At 38.7% G+C, this 14,542-nt stretch overlaps 3 protein-coding genes across 3 annotated transcripts in view; 1 reads left to right on the forward strand and 2 right to left on the reverse strand.

Moving 5' to 3' along the window:
* LOC110039911 (uncharacterized) overlaps positions 1-2,103 on the reverse strand; it is a 32,344-nt gene extending 30,241 nt beyond the window's left edge. Inside the window, exons 1-2 of the mRNA XM_089297731.1 lie at positions 1,876-2,103; positions 1,673-1,754 (exon numbers count right to left, since the gene is read on the reverse strand). The gene's annotated coding sequence lies outside the window, so the exon portion shown is untranslated. The remainder of the gene's footprint in view (positions 1-1,672; positions 1,755-1,875) is intronic.
* Positions 2,104-6,678: 4,575 nt separating this feature from the next.
* LOC110039925 (cytochrome b-c1 complex subunit Rieske, mitochondrial-like) lies at positions 6,679-10,843 on the reverse strand. Its single transcript, XM_020745099.2, has 4 exons — positions 10,550-10,843; positions 9,546-9,812; positions 8,710-9,002; positions 6,679-6,991 (listed from the first exon to the last, which is right to left on the reverse strand). The coding sequence occupies exons 1-4, from the start codon at positions 10,755-10,757 to the stop codon at positions 6,944-6,946; spliced, it is 816 nt and encodes a 271-aa protein (XP_020600758.1). The 5' UTR covers positions 10,758-10,843; the 3' UTR covers positions 6,679-6,943.
* A 59-nt stretch (positions 10,844-10,902) lies between these two features.
* LOC110039957 (rotatin-like) overlaps positions 10,903-14,542 on the forward strand; it is a 34,411-nt gene continuing 30,771 nt past the window's right edge. Inside the window, exons 1-2 of the mRNA XM_089297695.1 lie at positions 10,903-11,147; positions 14,202-14,389. Coding sequence (XP_089153821.1) covers positions 11,057-11,147; positions 14,202-14,389 — 279 coding nt within the window. The 5' untranslated portion in view covers positions 10,903-11,056. The remainder of the gene's footprint in view (positions 11,148-14,201; positions 14,390-14,542) is intronic.

A 14,542-nucleotide genomic window follows, 5' to 3' on the forward strand; every position in this document is an offset into this window, starting at 1 on the left:
ATTTGTATTGATTATCATAATAACATTCATAACAATTTTCTCAGCGTGGATCTTAACGAAAATGCAAAGCTCCATGTAAAATTTGAAGTGTGTAAATTTTACAAAAATGATAGTCGTGCCCCACCGTTGTATAGGTTCTTATAACCAAACGTCAAACTCGTGAAAATTGTCAAAAGAAGTTTACTCTTCTAATTTAGTCGATAACCAAGCTTGAAGTTAAATTAGGAAGCAAATTCTGTTCAATTCAGACATAATACACTTCGTTAAGACACGTTCTCTGAATTTTGTTTCAAGGATATTTGTAAAATATTGTTTCACGCAAAATTTTCTTCGAATTTTATAGACGTTGTTCAAGTGCTGTTCTGCTCTCCAAAGCACTTTCAATTAACGTATATATTACAATTATTCTAGATAACAGACTCATTGTCGACTTGAGAGTAAACATCTAAAACAGAAAGAAAATTACTTTTCTAAAACGATTTCGCAACGTTTTGGAAACACACCGCGTATGATTTTTTAAACTGACAAAGAAGAAGTGGTATTTTAGTTTGTCTCGAAAAGATTTTGAACTCGAGTGTTCAAATTGTTAAAGAGTTTTTCCCATCTTCACAAAAAGGCCACTTAACTATTCAAATTTATACGTTTGAGCAAAATATTATCTTAACTTGAAATTTGCCTCCCCCAAACTGTATTATCTGTGTACATTCAGCTGTCCAAAATTACAGTGAATGGATTAACAATTTTATGTTATTTCAAGCTAATAAGACTTCCAGACGTGGCACAGAATAAAACCTTAAACAACCCTTCCTTAGTTTCGATAATGCAGTTGTCACCGTGACTGTGTTTCATCGCCACCAGTTTCAGTCCGACCGAAATAAAATTATCAACGGAAAAGTAACCGGCAGACATGGACAGGCAAGACAAGCAACCATTAACAAGCTTCACTTCAGATAACAAATCCTCTCTTCAAATCAAATTTCTTCCGGAACGCTTTGACGAGTCAGTTTGAATGATATAGCACAATCAGAGATATAAGATAATATATACCAGAATTCAAGTAAACAAAACAGATATCACACCTGGCTAAGAGTTATAAATTTAACACTCTCCTAACGTTGGTTGAGTAAACAGCAAATACGTTTGCTCTTATTTTTATAATTTTACAGAAAGACATCGATAAAAGCATTGAATTTATACAATTGAATAAGCTTGAAATTTAGAGTCTCGTCGTGGTGAAAACAGACCAGGTGTATTAAATTTGTTCCGTAATCAGTCTAAGCATACATTGATGTAATATCACATGTTTGATAAAATCCCTTATTACGCCGATAAGATTCAAGAGGCTTCTTCTTCTTTTAAAAGGAAATTGCCTCAGTTTTGATCGCCCTGTAACGGACGTACAGAGATATTCTTTGTTCTCAGACAAGTGGAACAGGTTTCAACCGATCTTTCGTCCGAAGGCCACAGTCTTTAAAAGTGGTCTATGCCGAACTAAAAAAGACCCAAGAATTCAGTACAAGTTTAAACCACTCAGCACTCAAACAAGCTGTTTGAATGTGCATCCTTTTTCACAGCAAATCTCTTCCACACAGGATTTACAGAATGGTTCGAAGAATCGCAAATGAATGCTAAAAAGATGAACAAATCAATATCAAATAAGCATAGATTTTACCTGGCTTGTGTCTTGTCGCTCTTTTGGCTCAAAACAGTGATTTTGCGGCGAGCTTTTTCTTTAAACGTTGTAGTTGAAAAATCTGCAAGGAGAAATAGGCCAGTTTTCAACACGTCGCCTAGTCACAGAGACAAAACTAGGTACACATACAAGCGCCATAGATCATCATTTGAAACACCTTATTAATAAGACAATTTACTGACGGTTGGCGTGTTGTCCATCCACAGGGAACTGTTTGTCGAGGAAAGAAAAAACGTCCTACGCGAAACATGCAAATAGACACGGTTCACCAAAAGTATAATGCGACGGTGAATATACAAAAATGTGCTCTGAGATTAATTTTGTAATTAATCACCCGAATAAGGGAATGTGTGGAATGAACTTGGCATGTTTTGTCTCGTACATCAGCAAACTGAAAAAATTGTTTTTCTTTTAACTTGTTTATTAACTAAGCGCTTTTTTTGAATGATAAAACGCCTGGAAACGATCTCGCCGCGGGGTTAATTTTTAATTCTCCACGCCGAATGTATGGATGCTATGAGAAGAAAAAAAGATCTTGATCACTGCCGTTTAATTTATATCTCCAGCCGCATTATTATTTTTTTCTATTCGTTGCTTTTGTTGTGGTTATATAGCGTTTTCACTGTGGCCGCATTGACACTCCCAAACAGTAAGGCCTTATTTATTTACTATGCAGCTGTTTTAAAAGTTACCATGTCGGTCCAAATATTCAATGCTGATTCTATAGGACTGCGTTACTTGTAATGAACTATTTCACAATAACTGTCTAATTTCTCGCTCACTGATTGGCTCATTTTTATCATCAATAAGAGTACAGACGGATAAAATTTTAATTTATGCAAGCTTTCAAGTTCAACTTTCAGCTGTCAAACTGTCAACTTTTTAGCCAATGAGATTTTATGGACTTAATTAGGTAGCCAATCAAAAAGCGAGAAAAGCTATTGACAATGCTCCCGTCATTTTGAATGTGATTCACTTATCTTTGTTTACGGCAAGTTTAAGGCTTCTTTTCTCCTCATTTATTCCCGGCATTTGACCATTCTGGGGTCTTGTTATTGTAAAAAACAAATTGACGTCAGTTTTTTATGCGTCTGTCCTCTTATTGATGATAAATTTCATCATAACATTGTCAAAGTTTACTGTGGAACCACTCGCCTGTAGCTCGTGGTTCCACAGCCACTTTGACAATGTTATGACGCAATTTATCATCAGTAAGAGGACAGTTTTTTTATTATCGCACACTATTTACAGAAAAACAACTTAGCGTAAGTTGGTTTACAATGATATAGGAAAAATAAATGCATATAGAAATTAACTAGAAGAAACAATATTTAATTGTTTACAGTGACCAAAGTAGCCAATGAGTTTTTGAGTTGGTCACTATCATGTAGGTATAAGTTGGCGTTGGCCGCATGCTAATTTAAATAGCGATTGAAATAGCAAAATTACCTACAGGGAATCGGCTGTTGATTTAACACTTTAAGAATCTAGCCTGCGAGCAGGCCCTCCTGCGCTGCACCACGAGCTGCGAGAAATGCGAGAATCACGGCTTTTACTTTCGATATACTGATACCGTAAAATCCCACGTTAACCGCCCCCGGTTATAATCCACCCGAATATAAAGCCCTGCTATTTACCAACAAAGATATTATTCCGGATATAAGCCTCCCCAGATATAAGCCCATCTAATGTATAAGTGCGTTTCTTTTGTGTTTCATAAATGTATTTTATTATATGGCTAGCTCCGTGAGCGGGCAAGATGAATCAAATCCTGCGCTGTGATTGGCTACCCGAGCGGGCAAGATGGAGCTATCTTGCCCGCTCGGGACTACCACCGCGTCCCGCGAGAAAAATTTCACCGAAAGCCATATAATAAAACCTTTATTGACCAAGCTTGTTCGGTCAAGATGCCTGGATATTGTCCTCGTTCCTTTTTTTTAGCGAGTTTATGGACCTCGACTCCGTCTCGGTCCATAAACACGCAAAAAAAGAACTTGGCCAATATCCAGCCTCATTATATGGCTAGCACCGTGAGCGGGCAAGATGAATCAAATCCTGCGCTGTGATTGGCTACCCGAGCGGGCAAGATGGAGCTATCTTGCCCGCTCGGGACTACCCGCCGCGTCCCGCAAGAAAAATTTCCCCGAAAGCCATATAATAAATCTTTTATTGACCAAGCTTGTTTGGCCAAGATGGCTGGATATTGGCCTCGTTCTTTTTTTTGCGAGTTTATGGACCTCGACTCCGTCTCGGTCCATAAACACGCAAAACTAGTGAGACAACTCAGATAGTGCAGAGAGCAGTTGATAGCTCTGGTACAGTAGTCCCATAAGTACTCACCCCTGCTCGGTTCACTTCCGGTTTGTGTCTACCTTGGTAGTCTGCTACGGCTTTTCCCCTTTGCAGTGTGTATGTTTCAAGGTCGTATTTTAATTCAAGGTCCAAAAATTACGCACAAATTAATTACTAGTGGTGTTTTACGTTGATTTTCGTTCATTTTAAATTCAATAATACGCCGAAGCAGCAAACGCGACAATTTAGCTCTTCACGCCAACTTTGTAACTTGATACTTTTGTTTTCCTCGCAAAGGCATGTAATATGAAACCCTTGTTTTTTCCAAAACATACAGAAGATGTCCTTGTTTTTTGGAGATAAATGAAAGACAGTTAAATATCTGATGTAGTGAGGAAGAAACGGAACAGAAACGATGTTGCTTTACTACAAATGCAAATTTTTACCGATGAACAAGAACTAATTTAATTATCAGATAGTCACGGAATACCACTTTCTTTTTCTGTTCCCACCTTTGTTGTTAACAATAAAACAATTCAAAATTAACACACAACGATATTGATGGCTGAGAAGCATTTCAACGAAAAGTATTGAAGATAAACAGCGCTACTTAGCCAATATGAATGAGTCTCCTCAAAGACTGATTAAATTAATTTGTGCTTTCATCAGGTACCACGGTGTCTGCAGCAATATTTGAGCATTTTCCTGGTTTCTTTTGTTACAAATTTACAATTTGCGGAGTATTAAAGCCACTAACTTGGGAACTTTTTAGTCTCTCTTACAGACACAATTAAGGCAAGAAATAAACAAGCCGCAAAGGAGAAGCAATGCATTTGAACCCTGACAAGCACACTATTGTAGATTGAAAACAGCAGGTGATATTTGTTGAACCGACCTGTGTGTAATTCTAAAAGCTACGCAGCCACAGTAACGTTTCACTTTTGCAATAAAAAGGGACCATTGGCGCTACCTGAAAAATAACTGCCGTCCTTGGTCACATGACATGACATATAAAATACCATGTGGAAAGATAGTGTATAACACTAACGATGCTAGAACGCATGCGTCTTACATGTTGAGCTCTACCATAAGGAAAACCACTCAACATTTGTGCGTGATTCCATATGCAATGTATCCTTCACCTAATATAGAAGCCACGAACGCTAACTAATCTACGCATGCGTTTAGGGCAAATTAGGTTTGTTCAAAGGAGAATGGTACCACAAGGAGAGCAAGGGGTTACCTGAAACAAACATATAGCTTTGCGATGTTCAAAGCTAAGCGACGGCGATGAAATGTGTTTTACGTAGAATACACATGTACCTTTCTCACCCTACCCCCACTACTTCGTTACCTCTAGACTAATGCGCCATAGGGCCATAGCGCCATATCGCCTTAGTTCCTTAGCGGCCGGCAGCTCCCATAACCATCCCAATAGTGCACTCTGCACTAAAAAGAACTTGGCCAATATCCAACCATCTTGACCTCACACTTGGTCAATAACTCATATATCTTTACCTCACATTTGGTCAATAACCATATATAAATGTAGTTCTAAATGTAATGGTATGTTTGCTCTAATTCGTTTCTCAGATACGTTTTATCTCGTCGTTCCGAAGTAATTCTTGTATTCCGCTTATATGCCTCGGATATAAGCCCCCCCGTTTGAACGCCCACCCAAAACCCCTTATGATATGAAGTTATATATTAACGTGGGATTTTACGGCATTCAAAGAGTTCAGTCAAAGATAAGGTGAATGAAAATTTAAGCCGAACATATCAAAGGTTCGTCATTCCAAATCCATCTTGCCTTTCACCACCTTGTTTCTTTTTGAGTTGCTATCAGGCCTATCAAGTTTTTCCTATCATTCCTTACAGAGTTTCGCGTTAAAAATGTCTACCGATCAATGGCCGGTCAGTTTTTCCCGGGAAAGAAAACATTAAAGCAAGCCACGCTGTTATTTAAGCAGCCTATAGAATCACCGGCGCTGATTGCTCCAAGTAAATATGTGGCAAATAATGGAAAAGGAATGTATGTCAATGTGAAGTACTGCGGGACGTTGAGCGCTGCGTGACCTCGAGCCGAGCAGCTGTGAAGGAGACTAGTTCCAGGTTGGTAAATCAAGATGGTCATGATCATGATAATGGAAAAGGAATGTATGTCACGGTGAAGCACTTCGGGACGTTGAGTGTTGCGTGACCTCGAGCTAAGCGGCTGTGAAGGAGACTAGTTCCAGGCTAGTAAATCAAGGTGGTCACGATCACTCTCCCCAGTCCTCTCTGATTTGTTCCCATAATTTACATGTACGACTGAATGCTTGTATTGTCTGAAGGAGTAATAGGAGTGGGTTAAAAAAAAAATGACTCGGTAGAAAAATTAGTGGGTCGTAGCTTTGTTAGAGGAATTTTGATTGCTGGGGATTGACTAGGGTTAGGACAAAGGCAGCTATTTTTTAAGGGATTGCTGAAAGTACACATGAACAGTAAGAAAGCTAATACAAATAAACAAGAAGAACTACTGCAGACGACATCTCAAACGGAGAGAATGTGTATCTGAATATCAAGGCAGTTGAACTTTAACTTAAAGCCGTGTGGTTGCATTTAGATGCTGGCTAGGAGAACCCTTTGATTTGTTTACCTGTGTTCTTGTCTTAGACTGGCTGTGTAAACAAGAAAATAAACCCCACACTTCGTTTACAGACACAGACCTTGTTTATTCAAAATGATACACTTTATCCTCAAGACAAATCTAGTGAAACTTGCTGATAATAATCTATCTTGCCTGTCACTCGATTCAAAGCAGGGTCCTTGTAAAGCGAAAGTGTTAATTTACAACAGCCTTATTTGTCTCTAAAGCATTGGATTCCTCCATCAAAGCTGATCACATCCACTGTACAATATTGTTGTCCTCTTTAAAAAAACTCAACTGGTAAAATTTTCTTTGCAATGCTGTGGTGTTTATCCGACCACCATTGTGTTCTCATCAAGGAACGTGTACTCAGGAACCTGGAAGCACAACATAAAGAGGGAATTCATGAAAATAACCATTTAGGAAATAAGGCAGATATCACTGCATACAACTGTTTTGCCACATCAGCAGGCAAGTGAAACACTTACAACATACAGTAACTAATTATTAACTGTCATGATAGATGTAAATTAATCACTGTAATGATTTGGAAGACTGCTGTTAATTTTGTTCAAATTTGCACCACTGAGGACTCATGATTGAAAAACCAGACTCCCAAGTAATTTTAATCATAAAAAATTCAGCTGACAGCAGTCAATAGGACATTTTTTATTCCTGGACTAGAACTAGAACTATTAGACTGGAACTATCTCATTACATAAAATTTTTGTGACACCTTACATGTAATTTCGTGAATCTCATGATTTAAAAAAAAAATCACAAAATTAACGTGACGTGAACAATAAGTGTCGCTAACATAACAAGATGTGAAAATTAAGTGACTCACATCATGTTACTGCTAACATACAGTCCAGCCGTTGCATTTTTGTTAATTTTGACCTTATTGTACCTTTGATAAAGTCGGTTTACTAAATTCAAGGACATGCTTAAGTAACACTGCTGCGGAAATAAACTGCATGAAGACGCAAACTTAAAGTGATTCAAACTACAAAATTTTCGCAAAATCGTGAAATTTAAGTGTTGTGAAATATGCACACCTCAAAATCGCAAAATAAATGTGTTGTGGAAATTTCATGTAATAAGGTACATGTACATGTAGCTTGCAACTGAGGCTACTGAAGAACATGATCTGATACACAACTGAATGAGTCTTTGACAGCAAGCTACATGCAAAGTATAATTATTGTAATAGTGGAATTTCATTTCAGAATATTGTCACAGTACTGTTCATTTACTTTGTTCCTTCTACAGGGCATCTGAGAGGATGCGACGGTGTGGATCCACACACATTGTAATTAGCTAACATCTGCATCCTCTGCATAATCAGAGTTTTATTCCGCATAAAACAGAAAACTTGATCCATATTAGCACAAAAGCAGCTGCCTTACAACTCCACAAGCAATATTTCCCAAGAGATTCATTATTTTGAAGTGGTTTTTCTCCTAAAGCAGTTAAGAAAACACACCATTTCATTCTTGATGAATTTTTTAACCTCCAGAGGTTCCAACCTACTTCAGGCAAAGAGCCTGGAAATAAGTTCCAATAAAAATGCCTGGTTACTGAGCTATGGCCGAATTCGTTGTTGCTTTTGTGCAACATCATGCAAAATGTTATAATTTGTATGGAAAAACTGTGTAAATGAAGAAATACATGTACCTGTCAACAAATACCATAAAAAGATCAAGCTTATGTCAAAGTTGGCGAAAATAATGTGCATTCTATCTAAGAGCTTAAATTGTGGGTAAGATTTTGAAGTGCTTTTGGTTTCACCTTTGAACGGTACATTCGAAAGGCTTTATTATAAATTTTGTTAACTGTTGAAATTTCCACATAATTCAATGTGTTTTCTGCATAATTGAGTAAATTAATGCATTTTTCCGCATTCCCCCCCCCCCCCCCCCCCCGCAAACATTTCTGCATAATTTGTTATGATTTTCCACACCCTATCAGATGTTATGCCTATACATGTAGGACAGGCCATACAGAAAACCTTGATTTCATTCATTTTGTCATAAAGAGGGTACAGGCATGAACATACTTGTAAATCAGGGCTTTAGTGTGGAAGCACTCTCACCTCAAGATTTAAGGGTGCAGGTCCCTTTCTGATTCTTCCTGAAACATCGTAGTGTGATCCATGACAAGGGCAGTAGTAACCTCCGAACTCTCCAGAATTGGCAAGCGGCACACAACCAAGATGGGTGCATACACCAATTACTACCAGCCAGTCATCCTTTACCACACGGTCAACATCCTCCTGAGGGTCACGTAGACTGGACATATCAACATTGCGGACATCATCAACTTCTTCAGCACTGCGGTGGCGCACAAACAAAGGCTTTCCACGCCACTTGAACACCATATTCTTTCCTACATGTACACGAGACAAGAGTTTATTCCATAACAGTTCAAGCTAACCAATATAATCAAAGGATGAATACTGCCTTTTAATGAACCATAAAACAACCACATTGAGCTGAATTATGAGGAAGGTACCAACTGAAAGCATTATCTACCTATACAAAACAAGCAGGGAAAATCAATTTACATTTTTAGGGGGTATCACTACAATGCGAGTCAATGTTATTTAAACCATGGTGACATGTATCTCTACTGGCAATACTGTATATTGAAAAGTTTACATTTTTATACACTGTATATGTTGAAGGATGTTTCATCTACAACAAGGCATTACAGTTTGCTAAATTCCTGTGTGTTTCAAAAGGCAAAGTCTCAATAAGGAATCCACCAGATCAATGGAGCCTTGCCAAATGAACAGACACTTTCTATCACTTTTTTTGGGTCAGCTAGACAACTTCTTTTAAAAGGGTTTCACCTGAGACCCCTCTTTTACAGCTGAATCTGTAACACTGAGTTTGGATGCAGTCAGTCATCAGGAGGGGCATCTATTACCTTCAGGAATGGTTGTAAGATCCACTTCAATTTTTGCCAAAGCCAGGACATCTGCTGATGCACTCATGGTAGACACGAAGTCAAGCACAACATTCTTGCCAGCATGTAAACCGGTAACACCCATGCCAGCGACCATGAGATAAGTAAATGCTCTCCGACTGATTTCAGATGTGTTAGGCTTGTTAGGATCCTGTGACACTTCTCTTCTGTAAGCACTGAAGTCAGGCATGGAAACATCTGTGTGGCTGAATCGCACTTGTGTTTTGCCTAGGATAAAAAAAATACTGTGTTCAATACTTTGGAATGTTTTTGTTCTCTTCCTTTTCCTATAGAAGCTTCATCTATGCCAGTACAGTGAATCTCGTCTCTTGCAATTTCAACCATCTTTGCTCCTCAGTTAAAGCTAGAACATCAAACAATTGTAAGAGTGATTGAGTACACTCACTTCCCAAGTCCAATTGAACCCAATTACACAGTCTTGAATCACCTTAAAATTACACAGATGTTTTAAACAAAGACTGTCCTTACATGCAAGGACGAGTACAACATTAAGCTAAACATCCACTAGGAAACAAAATTTACACACTTCTTGCATTCTTATTACGAAGACAAAGCTATATGCAATCTATTCACCATCCACTTAAAATCAATATAGTCAAACATTGGATTACATGTATGCTTGACTGCTGTAATTGTTTTCAGAGTGTTTAGTCACTGAATCAAGGGACTGGGTTTGATTGAATTTGACAATAAATATCCCCTACATTTGACGAATACCATGCCATGCAGTACGAACGTCAATTCTTACCAAACTAAAACTACATGTGAGCACAATGTTTTGACGACAAGATTACCTATATTGCGTACATCGTATTGCGTAATTCAGTCTTGTATATCGGACTGCTAAAGCGCATGCGAGCTAAAATGCTTTGAGAGGAAATCCCGGACAACAACAATTTACTTTCAATTCCACACACAAACAAAAAATGAAAACCTATTCTTACCAAAATGTTTCGTCGTGGCAACAAGATTCCCAGTCGGCACAATTTTCGCTAACGAGTGATTTGTGAGAGTAGCCGGCGGACTCTGTACTACCGTATCAGCCACAGGAATCACGACAGCGGGAGTACCTTTCAACGACTGTGCAACATGGGTAGTGGTGGCAGATAAAAATCTTGAAAAGCCAGGTGATAAGCATTTAGTAGAGAACATCCTGGACGAGAGATTTCAGGCCAAAAACTCGCGATGCTTTGACGAAGTTGAAGTTTTACAATATGGCCGACAATATTTGCGTCACGTTTACCCATAATGCTGTGCAAGTCGATAAGAAAACCGCTGACTGGTGCCTTGACTGGTGCTGCAAATCAAGCGCCATTTTCGAAGTTTTGTGTGAGTGTTGCGGTTGAGTTAGGAACGCAGATGTCTTGAAAACTTCGCTTGTTTCGCACCACAACACAGCAAAATGATACCAAAGACGATTTGCATGTCAGTGCTTGCATATAGTGATAATCATGGACGATGGGACTAAGTCACACGCGAGAAAAGACCAAGTTATATTATCGGGTAACTGTGTTGCGCTGCAGCCGTTTATTGCAAAACTTGGTAAGAAATGAAACATAGCATCTCTAAATCCATGACGTACGTAGCATTCTCTACAGTTCTCGAACCAAAGCAGCGCAAAGAAGGCCGATCAGGGTATCAAAGAAAGTCGATTAGATATTCCCACCTAAGGGTATTCTTAGATATTGTAAATTTGTTAGCCAGAACATTTTTGCTACTTTCCTTGGTGGTCGAAATGGTTGTTATGTTGTAAGCTTAATTAAGATTTAGAGTTTTTGAGCCCTGTTTGGAGGTGTTCTGCCTCTCTCCACTTGGATAGCAAAAACTATGTTACAATGCTGAAGGGGGTGGGGGCAGGGGTGGGGGGGGGGGGGTGAGGTGCTAAACTGCAGTTTAAGATAATAGCCAGGCACACCCAATGGAAGGGTATTGGATATTCCAAGTAGGCTAGGGATTTTAAAACACCAAAATTTTTAAGGAAAGTATGAACTTTAACTGGAATTTCCTCAGGTGGGGTGGAGGATTGAAACCTTTTGTGGGTATGTATTTCAAGTGAATTCCTCAAAAAAATCTGGTGATGTTTATTTAGAACTCAGCCATATAGTGTAGATGTAGCATTATTTGTGTGTTTTGACTTGTACATGCTGTGCATGTACGCCATGGACCATTTATTCAAAGGAGTTAGTTATACTTATCTACCTCCTGGATAATACACCATAATGCATTAGGTAGGGTCATTGGTTTTGTTTATACCTCTGTACTTGTTACTCACTGGATAATAGGGACTTTAAGATATGGTAGGGCTAGGCTGTAGTACGGCAGCAGATAGTGAAAATCGCTTCCGGTGATGTCATGACATATGAACTAGTACGGCTTTCCCGCCATAACCTTGCTTTCTACTATGGGAAAGTGCCTGGTTTCACATACTCTTCACTACTTGAGTATAAGCTTGCTGTTTAGTTTTCATTTTAACGCTTTTTTCACTGTTTGAACAGTCTAGTTTGAAGATAAAGTTCTCAATCACACAAATCAGTTCTAAGATCATTGTTTCTTTGTCATTTGTACAGAAAATTTGAATGATTTTAACACCTACCGCGAGATGATCAATTCAGTCATATTATTATTGGGCCGAACAGCCGTAGATAAGAAGGCTTTGTATGTTCTAAGCTGAGCTATGATATTATTGTTCAAAATGTATTTTAATTTAATTGAAAGTTTTGTATTTTCGGGCTTATCAGGTAATCGTTGTACAAAAAACCTGTCCGTGTTGAAATCGAGCTTTTCTATGTCAGAGTTTATATTTTGTTTTTTGGTTGGAATTACTGGCGGTTCTATCAAGTTCTAAAAGGCAAATCTGAGTTCTGGAAGATGCAAGACAGATACGGGAGAAGGAAATCATTGTCATTAATCAAGCCTGTTTCGTATGAAAGTAGAATGATCTCTGGTTTCCGTGAAAGTAGTCATTTTTGTAAAGACACGTAGAGACTGCACATACTGTTGCCGTACAGCAAAATCTTAATCATTTGAGTTTGGCGGTGTAACACACCGTCATCAGCCTAGCCCCTCACGGCCAAAGTAGCCGTAGTAGCACCTCTCTGTGCATGTAGTGTATCGTAAAGTCCCCAATGTATCTGATGGATGGGGTTTCCAATCCTTCAAACAACTGGGACATCTAGGAAGAGTATACATGTATTTGGTTTGACTTTTGATGGCTATTACATGTAGTTCACTGGATTCTCTACATTCCTAGTGATTGATTACATCAAGTTTTTTACTTTTGGTTTTTCAGATGCTCTATCGTTAGATGTAAATTTAACTTTGTTAACAATGAGGAGCACGTGTGGCATTAGTGATGGCTGGTGTTCTTTAACATGTGAAGCATTTTTAGCATGCTGGGGCCCGTTTCTCGAAGGTCCTGAAAAGGTTTCGCACCAGAAAAGCCATAGCAAAATCTCGAACCTTACGATTACAGAGCTGTTTTATTCACGTATTCTTAATATGAACAGATGTTCCCTTCATACATGTACAGGAGGTGTCAGGTGTATACACTTCTTTGTTTTTAGATGCAGATGAACTAAAAATGGCTTTACGGGCCCGAAAAGTTTCTGGGGCTTTTGAGAAACGGGCCCCTGGTGTCTACTATTCAGCACCTTACCTGTTTGGTTTATAAATAGGCAAGATTATGTTTAGTGGACCCCAGATGAAACTTATTTGTGCACCTTCCCACATGCTTGTGTTGGCATTGTGTTCTTCTGTTATGGTGTCAAGCTTACATGTACATGTGCAGCTTTTTAGTGTTTTCCCTCCCTCCCCTCCCTATGATGTTTCCTCCTGCTTCTCAGCTCTGGGGTTGAGTTTGTGTTTTCATGTCAAGGTAAATGTACCAACATAGCAAGTTATGGAAGGTGATGGTTTGAGCATTGGCCCTTGGTCAGAGCAAAGTCAGTTTTAGTATTGCATGTACACTGTAGTTGCCCTATACTGTGGGTGGAAAAGATGTCTGGATTTATTACAGTGTAGGTGGTAATTCAGGGCAGGCAAAAAAATAAGGTCCAATTGCCTGGAGCAAGTAGATTTTTCTCTTGGACAAGTGAAAATGAAAATTTGGTGGTCCAGTGGGCAAGTGAAATTAGCCTTTAGTAGTCTTGTTAGTGATAATTTCCAATAAAAAACAATTTCAAAACTTAAGACTGCAAGATGAGCAAAACAATGAGTTGAAAACATGGATTACATTTAATTTAAAATCTAAGCACACTTTGCTCACGTTCATCCTGATTATATAGACAGTGCTTAAGTAAATGATGCAGTTGGTACATGTACATGTAAGGCATGAACATTGCTCTCCTATTAGGTTAAATTTGGGCAACTGAAAACTGAAATCTATTGGCCCCCTGGGCAACTGGAGTTCAGAACATTTTTCCAGCCCTGGGTGTAAAGAACATCATTTCCTGGGGTGCCATGTGATTATGAGTGTGAAGATTGAGGCAACAGGTGACACAAAACTTAATGACAACCCTGATTTTCTTGTGGCAACAGCAGCTTAAAATCCTTGCAGAGGTTTTGGTTTTGGTTGCTGACATTTTTTCCATTTGACAGCGCACAATGCGGAAGAGATTCGTGTGAGAGCATTAAAGAACATTCTGTTCAAGCTTGAGCACAAGTTGGTGTGTGCAGCTGATCTGGTCCAGGAAAGGCAGCTGTTGATTAATCTGTTGCAATGGTTCAACTTTCCAAATGCTCCACTAAAGAAAGAGGTGCTGGGAATTCTTGGAACTCTGTCGAAGGTACATACAATGTCATGTTGTTGTTGTTTACTAGGTATAAAATTTTTCCAACCAGTTTGATTTTAATTCTCCGTTGTTCTATATTCATTAGCATAATTTAAAACAAAGAACCTGGCAGTAATATAACTTTATTTTAACATGTACTTGTTAGCT

This window comes from Orbicella faveolata, unplaced genomic scaffold (genome assembly GCF_042242905.1).
Source record: "Orbicella faveolata isolate gen_17 unplaced genomic scaffold, um_ofav_v1 contig_3, whole genome shotgun sequence".
In the NCBI taxonomy this organism is placed as follows: Eukaryota; Metazoa; Cnidaria; class Anthozoa; order Scleractinia; family Merulinidae; genus Orbicella; species Orbicella faveolata.

What these genes read in the sequence shown, in the direction of transcription:
- LOC110039925 (XM_020745099.2), bottom strand. Translation starts at nt 10,757, where the DNA reads ATGTTCTCTACTAAATGCTTATCACCTGGCTTTTCAAGATTTTTATCT. An exon ending in TCTTACAACCATTCCTGAAG is followed by an intron (nt 9,003 to 9,545) that starts GTAATAGATGCC and finishes GTGTACATGTAG; the next exon opens with GAAAGAATATGGTGTTCAAG. An exon ending in CTGCACCCTTAAATCTTGAG is followed by an intron (nt 6,992 to 8,709) that starts GTGAGAGTGCTT and finishes TTGTGCTTCCAG; the next exon opens with GTTCCTGAGTACACGTTCCT.